Raw genomic sequence first — 19,150 nt, forward strand, 5'->3', positions numbered from 1 at the left:
TTGGCGCCTAAAGCCCTGGCCGCTTTATGGAATAAAGTGCAGCTGCTGGTGCCTAACATTTCATCCAACAACATTGAAGGGAAACAGTTTGAGTACAATCTGGTTAACAGATCGACGACGAGTTGTTGAACTTCTTATCTAACCATAGGATGCATTATATTCCATTAGAAGTAAAATTGGGGGAGGGGGCGCATAAGGCCTAATTTGCAATGATTGGTCAGAATTTAAGAACAAATTAATCAAACTAATAAAAGTAATCTATTGACATCAACATACTGCGACACAAACCAAACAATCATGTTGGCAAATCTGGAACTTAGGCTGTGTTTTAAACATGAGGTCCCAGGTCTAACAGATGTTGCACGTTTGCAACCAGCAGCTAATGTTAGTAACGTGCTAGTTTGGTTAAAGCTACCATGTTTCCAAACCGAAACATGTAAAGGGTGTACCGTAAGTGCCATGCGGAATTCAAACAGTATTTTGTTGAACGTCTGTACCGTAATGTCTTTTGAGTGTGCTGTCGAGACGGTGAAACTACGGGCTTACTTCAAGTATCGTTAGAAGTAACCCGAGCATTAGCTTACGTTAAATAATTCGATGTGGCGGCTGTGGCAACTCGCCATAACGTTAACGTGCAGTGTAACTTCGTCAATAACGTTAACACGTTGAGCTGCAAGTGTGGTTAGCTTGTTAGCTTATTCAACTAACGTTATGCACTCAGTGGAGTCTGGGATGCCCAGAAAATTAACCAACGTTAAAGATACATTCAACAGGTGGTTGCAGTTCTGATTGCACACTAGTGTAAAATGACTTAACAGTCGACTACATAGGGTCTCCACTCTTAAATTGAGTAGCTTCAACAATCAATGACTAGCATCCTGTTTGCTTCAGCTAAACACCAATAATTGTACATTCCACTTAAAATCAAGTCACTATGCTCAGGAAGCTAACGTTTTCGCTTAATAGCCATCAAAACACACACATCGGACGAAATGGCATGTTTCGCGGATTAATCACGTTCGTTATGATTGCGGGACATTTGATTCACAGCACAATTAGCTGTTCGGCTAGCCTACACAAAGCACATCCAGAGAACAATCATTCAGCCCGAAGAAGTTATTTTTGTTTCGAGTTTTGCACCGATAATAAGAGTTGGTTCGTTTAGATATTATTACAAATACACATATTACTCATGAACTGAATCATTATGTGTACATCGATTTAATCATATTACGTTACCTCCAAGTTGTTTTCAATCTTCCAGAGGTTTACGAAAGAGGCGCGAACGTACCGTCATGTGATGGCCTCTTTTTGTCGACTCCCCAACATAAACCCCCGAACTTTGGGCACGAGAATCACATCCGCAACAAGCCTAATTTGCATAATTAATATGGAACCAATTCTATAATTTTACATTCATTTAGATTCCACCAATGTCTTCCAGACAAACTCAAAACAACACACAGGCCCAGTAACTGGTGTTAGTGCAAATATTAGGCTATATCGGTGACTTGCAACTGTAATATTTGAGCAAAAGTCGTGAGCGTAGTCTATTAAATCAAGCATAGTGTATTAAAACAATTTCAAATAATTGTAGCCTACTTACTTCATGTCAACACAGTATTTTAACGCTTCATGCTATTTTTAAATGACTTTTGCACTAATAATACACTGATAGAAATCCGTTGACATTTTAATACACATCAAGCAGCCTCGGTTATTTATCATCCAGAAAGTAGTCTTATTTTCGTTAACATCTTCAGAACGATTTCTTTGTGACTTGGAAAAGATTAAAACTTGAACAACAATCAACCTCTACACTAATAGACATTTAGCGCGCAGATGTTTTAATAGCTCTTCTCATTCTAAATCGGCGACAAAAAGTTATGTCATGCATGAAATTGCACTAGCATCTTTTTTGTTGATTTTTTTCTGCATGGGGGTGGGGTGAAGGAAGAAGACTGTGTAGGCTAAGCTTCATTATATAATTTTAGCCTATATATTTGAACGATGTAGGCTACAAGTTGTCTTCGATTTCCACAAACTCGTTGTTACAAAGATCAAACACTTTATTCTTGTAATATTTGCTATTTTCTGTTTTCCTTTTCTTTGTGTTTGTCCCCATAGAAGATATCCAGAAGGTGACCTATAACCTCGGTAAACCCTACCCCCACCACATAAGGCGCTAGACCCATCCTAGAACGTGGTTCATGGGGCTCAGACATTGCCCTATTTCTTTTGCAGTAGGCTATTTTATATTCAAACTTGGGAATGTATCGCTCGTGTGTACAGCCAACGGGGCTAACTAACTTACTGACCATTAACACTTTGCAAAGTTACCTTTTCACAATCCTTTTCCAATGCATGTTCTGCCCTGCTTTGTTTAAGCAACCAATGAACTTTAACCTAGTTTCAGTTCTAACCGAGACTAGAAACAGGTCATACTGAAGGATTAAACGTTTGTCATTTTTAAGCAACTGCACAGTGATAATCGTAATAATAGATAGGTTCAGGAAAACCGAGGCAATAGAAAATACATGCAACCAAACTAAGCGTAGGCTGGAATGATGTTCAGAATTAGAACTCAGTACAAAATGACAGGTCCCAAATAACCCAGCCCACCTTTCAGATGGGTTATGAGTATCATTATGTCTACATTAACTTATTAAAAAATACATTTTAATTGATTGATTGAGTAATCTGAAATGAAAGAAATTATAGATTTAACAAACGGCATTATTCAAAATCCCCATATTATCTTTTGCTGTAGGAAAAATCACAAGTACCCCAATCTCTGTACATGGGCAAACATGGGCAGTTTTTTTGTAGGTGAACTTCAGAGGTTTATGATGTGAGATTCAACTCCACGATTGGCTCATGGTAGCTGCAAACATGCCTCATGTTGTACCTGGGATTTGTAAAGGCTCTCCTTCATGGCACAACATGCACTAGCAGTAGCCTGAATGCCTAACCAAAGAACCAAAACAGAAAAAACAACAATAAACAACACATCACAAACAGAGCCTTTGGCTACCTTTTCAGCAGTCAGACAACTCCTTTACAGCTCTTCAGCAATCATCGTTGAGTAGGAAAAACCTTATAAGTAGCTTCTACAATGTATGTTATCAATTAATCAATCAATTAATTAATGTGTTTAGCATCCTGGCATCGTAGGTCTCTCCAGTTGATCTTCCTCTTCTCAACATCACACCAGTTCATCTATTGCCCTTGATTCACTTGAGACACTTCTGTTGATCGTCTAGCTTCGTCTTCTTGTTCGCAAACAAAGCCGGTTACAATGTGTCTCTTCTCCTGTGCTGTAGCCTTACCCCATGCTTTTCAACTGGCGCCAAGACCAAGCCCTGCTCTTTCACTCTGCCCCTGCCCAAAAATATCCACATGTTGCAGTGCATCTTGAGCATGCTTAACTGCTTCCAGCTTCATCACTGTTTTCACTGGTCAGTGTTCTTGATGACTGGATCCTTAAACTGTAGTCATCTCCAAGCTTATCTTAGCACATTTGAATTCCTCCATCAAGCTGGTCACTGGTAACTCCAAAATTCCTTTTCCATATAATGCTAGTACTTATCAACGTGACACCCCAAGCCATTTCCTTCATTATTCACAGTTCTCTTAGATTTGTACTCATCTGAAGCTGTTCATCATGTCATCCATAGGCCCGCAGCCTTTCACCTCCAACAACCCAATTTAGATGTCCTTTCAATACCTCCACTATATGATGAAAACCAATGGTGAAATGGTACATCCATCCATACCCACCTCCAGATGCTACCAGGATGTGGTGGTGTAATTACTTGTGTTGAAGCACAACTGAATGTCCTCAAAATATGCCTAGATCTTCATAGAGATCTTCATAGTGACCTGCAAGTAGCTGAATGCCTTCCACAGCAGATTCACAAGATTTAAAAAGACCACCTGGATATCTCTGCCCTTTTGTGCTGTCTGAATTTAATGCAAATCATACTACTATGTTCCTAACCAGAGAATCCTGGGACCCCTGCTTTCTGCACAGAGAACCTCTATCAAACTATTTGACCTCTTTGCCAGCACGCTGCAGAAAATCTTCGGAGACTTATAGAGGGAATGCAGGTAACCCAACATCCACATGCCTCTGATTGTCCATATGTATCTGTAGTAGATACTCCTGTAGTTAATTTCTATCAGCTCCAGAAAAGTTTCCATATTTGTTTCAAAAAGTCATACTTTCAAATATTCTAGATTGATTACACATGAACTGAAATATTCTAAGCCTTTTTTGTCATAGCTAATTTATAAGTATAAGTATATATACTTTTTTGATCCCGTGAGGGAAATTTGGTCTCTGCATTTAACCCAATCGGTGAATTAGTGAAACACAAACAGCACACAAAGACAACAATGGAGGTGAAGCACACACTAATCCCGGCGCAGTGAGCTGCCTGCTTCAACGGCGGCGCTCGGGGAGCAGTGAGGGGTTAGGTGCCTTGCTCAAGGGCACTTCAGCCGCGGCCCACTGGTTGGGGCTCGAACCGGCAACCCTATTGTCAACCCTACACGCAATATGTGGTCAGAGTTCCTTTGATAGTGGCCTTCAGATCATCTGTATTGTTGAGCTGGTGTCTTTCATACTACCCCATATTCTCTACAGAGTTCAGGACAGTCGAGTTGGCCGGCCAGTCAAACAGAGTAATACCATTGTCAGCAAACCAATTTCATAGTAGTTTTGGCACTGTGGTGCCAAGTCCTGCTGGAAAAGGAAATCCATAAAGCTTGTCAGCAGTTGGAAGCATGATATGCTGTAAAATGCATCAGCTGCATTGACTGTGGACTTGATAAAACACAGTGGACTACCCCCAGCAGATGACATGGCGTCCCAAGTTATCACTGACTGTGGAAACCTCACTTCAAGCAACTTGGATTCTGTGCCTCTCCACTCTTTCTCCAGACTCTGGGACCTTCATATCCAAATGAAATGCACAATTAATTTTCAGCTGAAAAGAGGACTTTGGACCACTGAGCAATGGTCCAGTTCTTTTTCTCCTTAGCCCAGTTAAGATGTTGTTGTCTCTGGTTCAGAAGTGACGACACTAGGAATGGAACACTTGTAGTTCATTTTCTGTGCGTGGTGGCTTTTGATGCACTCCAGCCTCAATCCACGTGATTGCCCAAGATCTTGGCTTTGCTTGACAATCCTCCCAAGGCCAGTCATCCCTGTTGCTTGTGTACCTTTTCCTACCACACTTTCCCCTTCCAGTCAACTTTCCATGAATAGGCTTTGATATAGCACTCTGAGAACAGCCAGCTCTTCCCATGAATATGCTTTGATACAGCACTCTGAGAACAGCCAGCTCTTTCCATGAATATGCTTTGATACAGCACTCTGAGAACAGCCAGCTCTTTCCATGAATATGCTTTGATACAGCGCTCTGAGAACAGCCAGCTCTTTGATACAGCGCTCTGAGAACAACCAGCTCTTTGATACAGCACTCTGAGAACAGCCAGCTCTTTGATACAGCGCTCTGAGAACAGCTTTGATACAGCGCTCTGAGAACAACCAGCTCTTTGATACAGCACTCTGAGAACAACCAGCTCTTTGATACAGCGCTCTGAGAACAGCCAGCTCTTTGATACAGCGCTCTGAGAACAGCTTTGATACAGCACTCTGAGAACAGCCAGCTCTTTGATACAGCGCTCTGAGAACAGCTTTGATACAGCACTCTGAGAACAGCCAGCTCGTTGATACAGCACTCTGAGAACAGCCAGCTCGTTGATACAGCGCTCTGAGAACAGCTTTGATACAGCACTCTGAGAACAACCAGCTCTTTGATACAGCACTCTGAGAACAGCCAGCTCTTTCCGCAATGACCTGTGGAGGGTGTCAATGGCCCAATCCCAAAATCCTGACTCACGGACTTTGGTGCACGTTCTCGCGAAATTCGTAAGGGCTTAGGGCTGTCCCAATGTCGAATTTCAAAGGGTGTGAGGGTTTGAGTACACACTTACCGAGCCCTTTCCGTGAGTCTGCATCGGTGCAGACTTCAGCAAAGGGAATTACCCACAGTTCAAAGGGTTGTGAGGTTTACCGCCGAGACCATGGGGAAATCCGGAAATTACAAAGGTAAACAACACCACGACACACGTGCATGGTGCAAGTGTCAGCAACGTCTTTGTTATTAAAAATGGCCAAGGAACATGTGATCTTGCTGTCCCAATCCCATTTATACCTATCTTAGCCCATGTGGCCTCACACACTCACTAACTTAGCACCTGAGATCAATTAAGTCTGTGAGTCTTTAGTCCTTAGTCCTCAGGGCTCACTTTGGGATTCAGCCAATTGAGTATATTATGGACAACTGTCAAGTCAGCAGTCTTTCCTATGGTTGTGTCAGTATTTACCAAACCAGACTGAGAAAGTAATGGCTCAGGAAATTGACATTTCTGTATTATAAATGGTTTATTCTAATAATTTGAGATACTGGATTGTTTTTATTTCCATGGCCTGTGAACCATAATCTTCAAGATTAAAACCAAAAAAAGGCATGAAATATTTAACTTTATGTGTAATGAAACTAGAATATATGAAAGTTTCAGTTTTTGAAATAAATTATGGAACAAAAACTTTCACAATATTGAAATTCTTTAAGATGCACCTGTAATGACCTCACTAACTTTAATGGATCATTGTAGAAAGCAACCCTAGTTTGCTCTTTCTTTTTTGTCTGAGGAGCTGTGTTTTCCTTCTTCATCTCTGCTTGCAATATTCCAAGATCTTCTCTGTTCTTCACTGACCCTTTTCCACTGCCTCTCTTCGGCTGCCTGCTCTCCTGAACCAATCTTTCTTTTTCAACCTGCCGTTTTGACTTGGGTTGACTTTCCCTCTTTTTTCCTAGGTCTTGGACAGGCACTATATCTTTCCATGCCATAATTATAGATGACCTCACCCATTTGATTCAGTTTATCCTCTGTCCTTTTCAATCAATTCAAATTCATTTTAAATCAGCATTGATGGAGCTTCATTCCTTGGTGCTGGAGGCCCCAGGCCATTTGATGTCCCACTAGATGTCTCTTTCTTGGATTGCTTGATTTACTGTTGTTCTTCAGTAGTTGCATGATCCCAACCATTCAGTGCAAGTATGCCACGTCCTCCTTCAAGTGCAGCAGTGCTGCAGTCTTTGACACTCAAGTGCTGGACTTCAACTGACTTTGTGACAAGTAGGTCTCAATGCAGGCCCTCTGTAGTCGTTCATCCAGGCATTTTTCCCTTGTGGATTCTCAAACCTTTCAGTGCAGTTTCCTTTCTCCATCCACACACACTTGCAAAAAATTTGGCCATATCTGTGTTCATCCCCTTTCTCAGAGTCAGAAATTCCAAAGTCCAAAGCTTTACCTCTGAGTCACCTGTCACCACAGCTCTAGCTGACTCGAGGGGTATTCTGTTATATGCCAGAATGCTGGAGTAAAAATCAGGCTACTGACCTTCCTACTTTTAACATGAGGACATATCAAACTCTGACCCCCACCCTCCCTCCAAAAAACAACAGCAACAAACAAACCAACAAAACAGGGAGTAGGCGTAGCCTCAGTATACTCTTCATGAGGATATTTGTTTGTTAAGTAGGCCTTCACTCACTCATGTCAAACTTTAAAGTCCATGTTCTGGGTTATGTGTATATGTTGGGGGGCATAGGTAACCTATGCACTGGAAGACAGGGAAGTTGAATTCGTCATTAATACCTGTTTTATGTAGCCATTTTCCTAACTGCTAGATAATGATGATGATAATGATGATGATTCTTGCGAAAATCGAGTGACCGTGAACACGCCCTAAATCCAATATGGCTACAGCGTCGTCCACTCCATGGTAACCTATGATGGTTACAATATGGTCAGCATCCGTTCCACAATCAGCGAAGGCAAATACTGTAGACAGACGGGGCTTAATGGCTTGGACGGCATAGTTGATACTCGCCTTGAGACGCGCAGTGCTCATACAACTCTTCTAAAGTGTACTAGGGTGTACTTTTCTTGGGTAGTAGGCTTATGAGTCAAGATTTGAACTTTATTTGACGTTGTGGTTAGCTGACAAGCTAATGTTAGGCGTTCGATAGGTCAGGCTTTTTTGACTGAGAACCCATGTGATACTTGTTTAGGATCGTTCCAGCTCTCCGACATCTCTTCCAACAAGGTAATCTTTCAGATGACTAAATACTAAATGATTTAAGTTAAACACAATAAATTATTACGGTAACCCTGAGTTGGATAGGCTCAGACTACTCAAGAAGTACAGCTAAATCGATGCTTGATACGAACAACTTGATTAAATCGCTCCGCTTCAGCCCTGCGTCGGTCAAGCAAGTTTCATATAACGTTACCTTTGTTTTTACTGACAGCGCAAACTTGCAGTAGTAAGTTGTCTAAGTTGTACAACTAGCTTACCCCAATTATTTAGCCATGTCAAGGTTAAAGGTTTTACGTTGTTTTCTGGCCAGACTAATAATGTAAATAATGTAGTCTTCTTCACAACCTCGTTGGTTCAGCTTTAACTGGTGGAGGACTGCATTTGCCTACGTTACTTATATTCAGAACGTTAGCCCTCAAAAATACTGGAATCCACGCAGCAATAGCCTAGCCTAGGACTGTCACTTTATTGTTTATACACATGTAGCCTATTGTAACTGAAAATGTATCACTACAAACATCCTCAACTAAACTTTTATGTTATTTTAATAGGGTTGATGATGTCAAAGGAAGCAAAGTTCATCGAAGACACAGAACCTGCGAACAAGCCTACTCACTGGGTGGAGGACTTATTTCAACCACACTTCCGTATGGAGGATGTGATGAAGAACTTTGAAGAAATCAGGAAGAAAACGTATGTCAGTGAGATAGACCATTCACTACCCAAATGCTTGCAGAGTGCAGAAGGCAATGATATTTATAAAAAAGTACTACAAGAAAAACAGCAAAGAGAGGAAAAACTACTGATGGAGAATCTGGCTAAGAGAGTGGCTGCAGCGAGTGTGTCAGGAGCAGCCAGTTCCACCAAAAGTAAGGCCAGCAGTACAATACAGATTCAAATCAAACAACCTGAGCAAAATGACTGCATCTGGAACCAGCAAGATTTGTCAACGCTGTGTGAAACAATGAGCAAAACAGAAAAGGATCGGCGCAGGCTGAGGATGCAGCTGGAACGGGCACAGGCAGAGGTGCAAGTGGAGCGGCAGAAGAGGCAGCGGCTGCAAGGCCTGTTGGACGAGTGCGAGCAGCAGCTGGCCCTCTCCAGACAGGAGGCTGCGCGCTGGGCACTGCAGCTGGAGGCACAGCAGGCAGAGGGCCGGGCCAAGGACACACAGGTTCAGGCCCAAGCCACGGAGGCCAGGCAGGTGGTAGAGGAGACGGCGCGTTGGAGGGCCGCTGTAAGGAAAGGGAGAGAGGAAATGAAGGATGCCCAGCAGAAATGCGCCGACCTAATGTGGGAGCTGGAGAGACTGAAGGAGCATCACAAGGTAGAGGAAAAGAGGCTGGTGGAGGCAACTCGGCTGGAGGACAATGTCATCCTACAGAAGGTTACACAGGAACTAGAGGAAACTAGGGCCAAGCTGGAAGCAGAGAAAGCCAATCATAGCCGCAGTCAGACTGCCCTTGAACTCCTCCGCAAACACTTCACCAAACAATCTGGATGACAGTAAAATGCTGAACAATTATTGCCAAAAGGAGTCACAGCTGTTTTCTTCCAAGAAGAATTTTCACCAACAAGAAAATGGTAGATGTGGTAAAATCATGCCCTCAGTTTCAGGTTTTTGTATAAGTCATGGCGTCTAAAACATCAATATCCATTGCTCACAACCTGTGTCAAGCAGTCCTTAAACTGTTTATTAAAAGTAAATATTAAAGATATGACTGGAATTCTTCCATGTATCATGTATTTTTCCTCAATCTTTACATGTTCTCAATTATTCAGTTTAATTATCCTTATCGGCTGAAGAAAAAAGCAAAAAACAATTTAATTACTTCTTTATTTTATTTTTAATATGCCTCCACACTTTCTTTTGAAATACATTTTATGTACATGTTTAATCCTCTCCCAGTTGGAAAAAAATATTTGGAAAATGAAACATACAGGAACAAAATGGAAAAGGCAAAAGGTGTGAAAAAAAAAACTTAGCATAGCAAACATTTACAGTTCAAACCTGACAGAGTTTGGAAAAAATAAGTCACCAAAATAATATTCTTTTAAACTGACATCACAAAATTCAACCTTGAGTCTTCAAAGCGGCAGCAGAATAATCACCACGTGTAACCAGGGTAGTTTTTTAAAGCTTACATCAGAAGTAGTATGCTTTGTCCAGCACTCATCCTTTTGTCTCCCTGAGAGAGGGGCGAAGTTAAGCTGAAGACTCCAAGAATGGACTCAACAGTGCTGCTCTTGAAACTAGTATTCATGCATGATTGATACATTCATCACAACAATGAGCACTTGATGTCAAAAATACTTTTCAGCCCCCAGGGGCAAACCTCAGCTCTCAACCTGCACTATAAGAAAAGGCAATCATATATTAGTTTTTGGAGTTGACATTTTTCCTCAAGTCACACTTTGTGTGCTTTCTAACAGCAAAGCAAGGCATTCTATGCACCAAATTTGCACTTCCTCACTGCATTATATGTCCCATTTTAAGAGGCATACTGCAACAGTTTATTTTTCCATGCAGTTGGACACCTTCTGCGGTGTGGATGCAGAAGTAAACAGTGTACGTGTTCCGATGAATAGATAATTGGAGCACTGTTGCTCAACAGTGTTTGAACACTGTTGCTTTTGTTGGTGATCCAACAAGAGCAGTAAACAGTACTTTCAATCTGATGGGGGTAACGCCATGCACAGCAGTGTAGTCAAATCATGACAATTAGATCATTTCAGCATTTTGAACATACTGAAAAATATAATTTATGATTTGAAAACATTGCAATGTGTCAAGGGTTGAATGTGTCCCATCCCAAACAATGTTCTCCATTTTCCATACACGGTACATTTACAGCCAAACCAAAACCACAGAATGTGTCCTTACGGAAGTGTACCAACAATAATACAAATGTCCTAGAAATCTCATTGGTGGAAAGAACAGCCGTACAGCAGCAGGCTGGTTCAAGACATTTACATTCACTCCCATTCAATCAAGAAGGCACTGACACAGTGATTAGTTGTAGAAAGAAAACCTATATTAAATCTGCATTTGAAGTATTCACTGCACAGGCAAGTTATATTCATTTGAACTTTGTTGGGTAAAAATAGCATTATAAAACTTTGGAGTAACGCGAGTTCTGAGAAAAATATTTCTAAGAGCAATAATGTACATGAAGCTAAAACAGAGGTGGCACAGAGAATCAGTTCTTTCAAACTGCCTGGAAATGCAGATCTTAATCCAAGATCTGAGACTAAAAGATAAAACCAAGTAACTGTTTGAATAAGTATACCTGGATTTGCACAGTTTGAAAAGGTGTTGTGTTCAATGATTTGGATTGAAGATTGAATGGGAGGAAATGTAACCTTTACAGCAAGTTTCTGCAAACACTAAATGAGAATACAATGGAGACCTCTGCTGGCATAAAGCTTGTGGTAAACAACGCTTGTGGGATGAGAGGATGACCTTAAAACTCTAATGTTGTAGGTTACTTGATTTGTGTTGTACATTCAAGCAGAGTTCCACAGGCCATTGTTAAATAGCTCTGGCCCGCACCACTGCAGTAGGTAGCTTAAGTAGCAACTCTGGGTGAAGCCCAAAAGCTCCATATAGCCACTCCACAACCAAATTTCACATTCAAACATCTGTGGGGGGTTATGCACAGAATTAATTCCTGGCCTGGCTGGAGTTCACACTGCCAGGGTTTGCATTTTCATGTTAAGTGCAGGCCTCACATGGTTTGAAGCCAAATATCTTCTTTCAAATTTTTTATAGCATGCATAATTCAAACTTCTGCCCCCATCATCCACAATATTATCAACTGAAATAAACTTGTGAAGGAGAAATGAGTACACAGCACTTAGGAACTCAAAACCTATGAGGTATATAAGAAAACATGTTTGTGCAAACAGATTACATAGAATATAAATTTAACTTAAGGTATACCATTTAGGAAAACTTTTTTTCTCTCAGTAGAACCCTTTAGCATTTCATCCAAACAGCTTCCAGTGGCCATGGCAAAAGGCTACTGGAAGGTGTCATGTAGAAACGGACCCAATTAAACTGTAGAACTGGGGCCATCATAAGATCACGTATGATACCACAGTTTTGGCTCATTCAAGTTTGACAGTGCAGGTAATGGGCTGGAGTATGAACCATGTTCATGGTCAATTTGTTGATGCCTACTTCAACTGCTTCTTCTGTTTAGGTTCAACTGTGGAATGCAACCTGGCATCCCAAGCAGTTGCCAAGGAATCTGAACAGCATCCGAGAAGCATCAAAATGTCCATCTTGTCACTACAATATTATTACAGTGTATATGTACAGGGTGTTGAGTAAGTCCTGTTTTAAGTGTACCATGTGTTGATACATCACTAAAATTGACCCAACCCTGAAAAGTTTCTGCTGTTTGACTATGAAAATTCCCTAAAACCTTAAGAAAGAATTAAATACCATACCTACAATACTTAATATACAATTCATAAGGAACTAGCCCAAGCAAAGCAAAATACTACTGTTGTCAGAGAGCAGAGGAAAAACCAGTATCAAAGGGGCAATTAAAATAAAACAACCAAGATGTTGAGGAAATTATTAGTAAGTGCGGCATCAGAGCGCCAGACAGTTACATAATTGTTTACTCTTAAATAGTTCTATTGAGTTAAAAGCCTTAAAGCAATTTTAGCCATTTTACCTTAAAATAACAGCTTCAAAATAATGTTGATGGTATACCGACTTATACTAGTGACTTGCATCCAGAACGCCTGCACCCATGTAACTTTGGTGGGTCAGGCAAGGAAGTGACCCATTTTGTAACTTTTCAACATACTGGGTACCACATTTTTTAACGTGCAAGGCAACCCGACAGACTTTAAAGTAATTCCAGGTTGGTATGTGACTTGTAAGTTTGGATAATGGAATTTACTAAAATAAGCTCTTAAACTGGTCAGATAAAAATTACTTTTTTCCTGTGTATGAAGAATAGCCTATTCACGTTGAAAAATGTTTATTAGACTACCCAGTATGGTGAAAAGTGACAGCATAGGTTAAATTCCAATTCTCGCATTGTGGGGCTTCAAAGTTCATTTTGCTTAAATGGTGATGGGACATTCTCTAGTGCCTTTCTAAGACCAACTGTAAGCCCCCCCCCCCATTTCAGAGTTATAAGGCTTGTAACAGAGAAATCATATACACTCAAGGTTTAAGATTTATGCTCCATCAAATATTTCCGGTGAAATTTAATGTTTAAAGAGAAACTCTTATGGAGATGCATTTGCATATGGGGTAAGAGCATTTTTCTGGCTATTCACCAAACAGTCTTGAAAAACATTTGAGGTGTTGAAATTGAGTTGGATTTCACACCTTTGTTACTGGCTATACGGTGTCAATGGAGTGTGTGTGGGTCCAACTCACTCCTCTCCTCACAATGTCCCTCTCATTGCCTACACTGAGGAAAATAAGAGGCTCTTCCCGAACAAGAACATTAACTATCCTTTTCCCATTATTGAGGTCAAATGCAAAGAGGAAGTTGGGGATCTGCAGGACATCTCTCGCTCTCCCTCAGCCCTCTAATGCTTTCTGCCCGTCTAAAATCCTCTCCCTTTTTCTGCCATTTCCATTGACTTCTCCAACCTCTTCTTTCCTCTTTTGAAACCTCAGCAAGTCCCTGCTCCCACCCAAAACCTCCCTCCTTACGCCATGTTTCCTTGCAGCTCTTTTGATTTAGGATTCCTCGGGCGGCGCAGGCCTCTTCAGGTCCCGGATCTGCTTGATCAGGTAGTTTTTCTCGTCACAGAACTGCTCATCCTCAGAGCGGTCCGTCTGGAAGTGGCAGAGGAACTCAACCAGCTTGGTCTGGTTTTTAAGTAGGATGTCCAGCACTGGTTGAGTCTTGTTGGGATTGGCCACAAATACCTAAGAGCAAATACACAGGAATAAAATCAGTATTCAAACTATAGACTTCCTCCATCTGTTCTGACAGTAAAGCGATTTGGGGCACTAACTCTGGTCTTTGCACTACTCTCGTCTTTGCCATGGTGAAAGTAAACAGATACAGGAGAGAAGTACACCACCTTTGCCTGACACTGCCACCCTTTCCCATGAATAAAACAAACAGTAAGACACCTTGAAGACATGGAAGGCCTCGAACTGGATGTTGCGGCTGTTGTCTCTGAGCATGTTCATCATGAGCTTGAGGTTATCAGCATGGCTGATGTATTTGGTCATGACAGTGAAGTTGTGCCTGTCGAGTAGCAGTTCTCCCAGAAGCTGCAATAGAAAAGATAAAGGAATGAGAAAACTTTAACCTAACTTCACATTAACATGGCCTCTTAAACTACAGCTGTATCTTCACATTGTACTTTTTACACTTATGTATAAAACTAAGAAACTCTTTAATAGGAGTATGAATGTTTCAGACCAAAGAACACACAAGACAACTCTTGGTGAGGTTCAATTTAAGGTTGCTTGAGAGCCTTACCTTCAGAGACTGTCGCTTGGTAACATAATTATCAGAATGCAGCAACTTCTCATATTCAGTAAACACCTACAAGGACACGAGAAATTGATAGAAAAAGCCTGGTTAGTGCTCTGGGATGGTAGACAACAAAACCAATAATATCAGTGATCAAGTACAAAATATGAAACATATTCTTACTCTGTCATAATTTGTCTCCAAGAAATCAGCACACATAATCTTATGCCTTGTCAAGAGGTCCTAATCCAAGAAAACAAAGGATTAGAATACAGCATTAAAGCTCATATTCAACATTAACTGACATAGCTGTTGAAGACCCTTACTACTGATGTCAAACATGAAGCACAGGTTTTTGCAATTTCCTGATTCCTGTTAGTTATATGTTAGGTAACTGTGAACATTAAGTTAGCTTCACTGGCTACGGATGTGTGGGCACACTTAGTACGGTAGTGTTTGGTCACAGATCAGCCAACGTTTGTGTTTTTTCAGACCTACAGCAGTATTTCTGCAGTCTATGCCTGTTTTTGTATAGTTGTATACAGTTATTTTACACCCTACAAGAGATTCCAGATTAAATGACAAAATACATATTACTATCACATGACACTTCTTCTCCTGCTACTTTTCTCCATACATTTTGGAATTGTCCAGTTATTTCTAAGTTTTGGTCTCACGTGAACTCTGTTTTAGCAGATTTACTTGAAATGTTATATGTTCCTAAAGCAGGTTTTTGTCTACTTAATGATGACTTTGATGTGACTCTAAAGCAACTTCTATATAAAATGATATTTGCAGGGTTTACAACTGTTAGGAAAACAATTAGTAAGCACTGGTTTGAACATACTACAGCATGACTTCAAGCCCGACCAGCAACTATGGGAGCCTGGAAAACCTTTTCATCCAACATACTGTAATTTCCTATGCATTAGCCACATCGTGTATAAACCGCAGGACAGTGTTTAATGCAAGTTAAAAAAACAAATCCATATTAATATCACATTAACTGCCCCCATATATTAACCTCATAGCTGAAGAAATTGTGCAAAATCAATGTATTAAGTTTGGCTAATAGTTAGGAAATTATGGTAATTTTCTGGACAAGAGCCAATGACTCAAACCTTTCCCGACACTATTGCATACACCGGTCAAATTAATCTCAACTATTAAAGTTGTAATATTGATTATTGTTTATTTTATTATTCATTTATTTGTATCTCAAATAACTCCTCACTGCTGCAACTAGTGACTTTGGATATGTCTGTAAACCCCTCCCCCTGTTTATTCGAAGATCAATAATAACAACAACAAAAAACTGATCGTAGGAAAAAAAAAAACATGGGGGCATGATAAACATTAGCATAAAGCAACAAATGAGACAAAATGAGGCTTCAAAATGCATGAAGGATAAAACAAGTTCCACAGACACTTTGCCATCTCTTAAAGCCTAATGAGAAGACATACCTTAAACGAGGCAAAGGCATCGGATGCAATGTCAAAAGTGGAGAGCTCAACATAGCCAAAGAAGCGGTAGAAATCCTCGGAGAAGAGGACGGTACGTGCAAGAGGCTCGTGACGCAGACACTCTCTCAGCATCATCCCACAGTTCAGGGCCACTTCAGGACTCTCGTAGCTGTTCAAACATTACATGGAACAACCATGAACCTAGGTCTTACTGTGTGTTTGTGTTTATTCAGTGACATTTCATTTGTAGGGATAGCATGAGTAGTTGAGGCCAACATTAATTTCATTATTTTACTTTACGGGCTTGTGTTGCAGCTGCAAACATCTACAAACGTTGCACAATCCCACATGCCAAAAAAGGCTTCCTCACTCTAGACAGGCCACAGCCTACTATGTGTGGCAGTGCAGTCAATCATGCGCAACAAACTTATAGATTTCACTCTGCTCATACAGGATGCCAGGATAGATGGTTAGAGTGCTGTCCTATCTACATGTCCTGAGGCTTGGAAACTTACCCTTTGAGCAGCATGAAGAGGATCTGTGGGTGGGAGGAGATGTACTCCACAGTGGGGGTGCGTGTACCAATCTGACGCCGCACAATGTTGCTAAAGACGTGGACCACATCTTTTTTACCCTGGTGTTCAAAAACAGATGGTTCAGTCCAACAGTAAGTGGTATGTGTGAGGGTGCTTACACTCTGACTTTGGTTACATGTCAATATTTGACTTATTTGTAGGCCTCAAAGGACAATGTCATCTTCATGGATTCTCACAGATACTCATTTAATAGTTTATAATACCACAAATAAACTTCTAAAGCAGCACAAAGAAGTTCACTGTAATACTCACTTCAAAGTCAATCTTTTGAAGGTTGGCAATGAGCGAAATCAGGAGGTTTGTGTTGTAAAGCTCTTGAGCAAGCTGGGCCACTGCTTCTGTCTGGGGCTCTTTATCTGCTGTGCCACAGAGCACCTCTTTCAAGGAAGCCAAATGTTTGGAAACCTCCTCTGAAACCTTATAGAGGAATTCAAGTAAACAATTAGGGCAGTGGTCTATGTAGACTCAAATATTATACACATAAAAAAAAAAAAAACCTTCACCTTTTCAATCTTCTTTGTGTCCGAAGTCTCTAACTTCTCCAAACATGCAACATTTTCCTTTAAACTTTTAACAATCTCTGCTGGGCTCTTCTGAGATTTCCCAAAGGGGAACGGCATGGCGGTCTGACAGCGGGCGGTCTTAACTTGAGTGAAACAGAGAAATGTCATTATCATACATTATTCAAGCATATTATTATGAGAATCCTGAGTGTATGAAGATGTGGTGTGCTTTGCTTTTATTCTTTTTTTAGATAACAGTGATCATAAAGACATCTTTATTAACAAATTGAACAAAAGGGGTTCCTCGATTTTTAGTGACCTGATGTCTTCCACTGATTGATAAGAGTACCACGAGTAGTAAACAGTTAAGTCTTCAATGAAATACACATGAATATCAGAAATCAGGGCTGAAATTGAGAAGGTAGATTGGCATTTAACTTTTTGTTGACAACACTGATTCGGGTACGAATACTTATTATATTAAGTTACCTACTGTATTGCGCTGCAGTTCTGACAGTTAAGTAAACGTCAATTAATCTTGGGAAACGGAAAAAAAGCCGCTTTGTTCTTGCAGCAAAGTAGATTTATCAAATGAAACTACTTAAATTGGAATTATTTGATTATGGAGATTATAGCCAGCGTGGATAACATACCACATGTTTTGAGTTGTTGTGGATAAATGGAAGATTTAAGTTAGTCGCTAAATTTAGCCAATTCCTTTAATCTAAGATCAACCGTTTTTTGGTACCTAGCTAGTACAGATGTGTGGTAGTTTGGTAATTAGATGACAGTAACCTGGAGTTAAAAATGCGTTTTTACTAGCGGCCTTTAAACGCTTACTATGGATAGGAACTAGCATCTCTATGTAGTCTCCACTCATAAGTGAAGTTGGAAGACGTCGAACGTTACCCAAGTGTTCTTACGATCCTAGGTACAATGTTGCAGTGAATCTGTCACCTTAGCCAAGTTAGCTGGTAATATTACTTACAAAGTAACTGAACCTGTCAACAAACATTAACGTTACTTACGTAAACCTAGTATTGTTGTTTAGCCAAATACTTACTCGAACTGACCATTTACATTTTGTTACACGACATGGTTGTCACGTTTGCACTACCTGCCCCTACACGTTAAAACTTTTAAGAGGATTCACTGTAACGTTAACTACTGGCAGTTGTCACAAGCAAAGTTAAGTACCCAGCATTTACGATCTAAGTAGGTAAAGTGGCTGAATACCATAAATTACCTAACTAACGTTGCGAGATCGCAGTTTATCAACTTGACATTACAAATGTGACGACGTGAAAGCACAAGAAGTGTTTTCTAAAGCATTTGGTAGTACAGCTGCTGTGTAACTTAACGCTATGTTACTGAGCAAAGTTTACCGAATATCACTGGTATTAATAGCTAGGTTACATTGGTTTATGCAAAACTTAGATTACTAACCGGCCTATCGCTACGTAACCTACGAATTTCGCTCACAGCAAACTATTTTATAACATTTGAAGCGTGTAACTAGCTGTTTGCTAGCAACACCAGCCGACGAACGCTAACGTTTAAGCTACAAAACTAAACTTGTTTCGCTAACAGTTAGGTCTAGTTGACTGTGGAGCTAACGATAGTTTCCTTGTTAAAGTTAGCTTTCCTGCCAATCATTCGAAAAACGAAAAAGGTCTAACTAGCCTCCTTAGCTAACATTAGCAACAGGCTGGCTCACGTCAGTCAATAGCAAGCTAATGTCAGATTACTTACCAGGCTCAAAAGTCGGCTTTTAAAATTCACCAAAAATAGCCAACCACTGGCTATCTGGATATAACGAAGTGTAGTTGGGGTAGCGACTAATGGAAGGTGAATAAAACAGCTAGCCTTGGATCACAAGTTCATAGCTACCAAGGTTAAAACAATGCTAACTTTGTTTGGTGCTCTGTTGTTACAAGAGCG

At 40.5% G+C, this 19,150-nt stretch overlaps 2 protein-coding genes across 2 annotated transcripts; one reads left to right on the forward strand and one right to left on the reverse strand.

The window, feature by feature from the left end:
- Positions 1-7,929: 7,929 nt before the first annotated feature.
- ccdc160 (coiled-coil domain containing 160) lies at positions 7,930-9,887 on the forward strand. The gene is made up of 2 exons (XM_076293023.1): positions 7,930-8,185; positions 8,731-9,887. The coding sequence occupies exon 2, from the start codon at positions 8,736-8,738 to the stop codon at positions 9,681-9,683; it is 948 nt and encodes a 315-aa protein (XP_076149138.1). The 5' UTR covers positions 7,930-8,185; positions 8,731-8,735; the 3' UTR covers positions 9,684-9,887.
- Positions 9,888-10,002: 115 nt separating this feature from the next.
- cab39l1 (calcium binding protein 39, like 1) lies at positions 10,003-19,141 on the reverse strand. Its single transcript, XM_076292465.1, has 9 exons — positions 18,962-19,141; positions 17,210-17,352; positions 16,959-17,123; positions 16,626-16,744; positions 16,111-16,279; positions 14,830-14,889; positions 14,653-14,718; positions 14,298-14,441; positions 10,003-14,087 (listed from the first exon to the last, which is right to left on the reverse strand). The coding sequence occupies exons 2-9, from the start codon at positions 17,324-17,326 to the stop codon at positions 13,896-13,898; spliced, it is 1,032 nt and encodes a 343-aa protein (XP_076148580.1). The 5' UTR covers positions 17,327-17,352; positions 18,962-19,141; the 3' UTR covers positions 10,003-13,895.
- Positions 19,142-19,150: the final 9 nt, after the last annotated feature.

This window comes from Alosa pseudoharengus, unplaced genomic scaffold (assembly GCF_046254945.1).
Source record: "Alosa pseudoharengus isolate Yale_2024_CS ecotype anadromous, Long Island Sound unplaced genomic scaffold, YU_APseudo_1.1 YU_APseudo_1.1_scf_19, whole genome shotgun sequence".
NCBI lineage: Eukaryota > Metazoa > Chordata > Actinopteri > Clupeiformes > Clupeidae > Alosa > Alosa pseudoharengus.

What these genes read in the sequence shown, in the direction of transcription:
- ccdc160 (XM_076293023.1), top strand. Translation starts at nt 8,736, where the DNA reads ATGATGTCAAAGGAAGCAAAGTTCATCGAAGACACAGAACCTGCGAAC.
- cab39l1 (XM_076292465.1), bottom strand. Translation starts at nt 17,326, where the DNA reads ATGCCGTTCCCCTTTGGGAAATCTCAGAAGAGCCCAGCAGAGATTGTT. An exon ending in CTCTTCATGCTGCTCAAAGG is followed by an intron (nt 16,280 to 16,625) that starts GTAAGTTTCCAA and finishes ATGTTTGAACAG; the next exon opens with CTACGAGAGTCCTGAAGTGG. An exon ending in AGGCCTTCCATGTCTTCAAG is followed by an intron (nt 14,088 to 14,297) that starts GTGTCTTACTGT and finishes ATTTGCTCTTAG; the next exon opens with GTATTTGTGGCCAATCCCAA.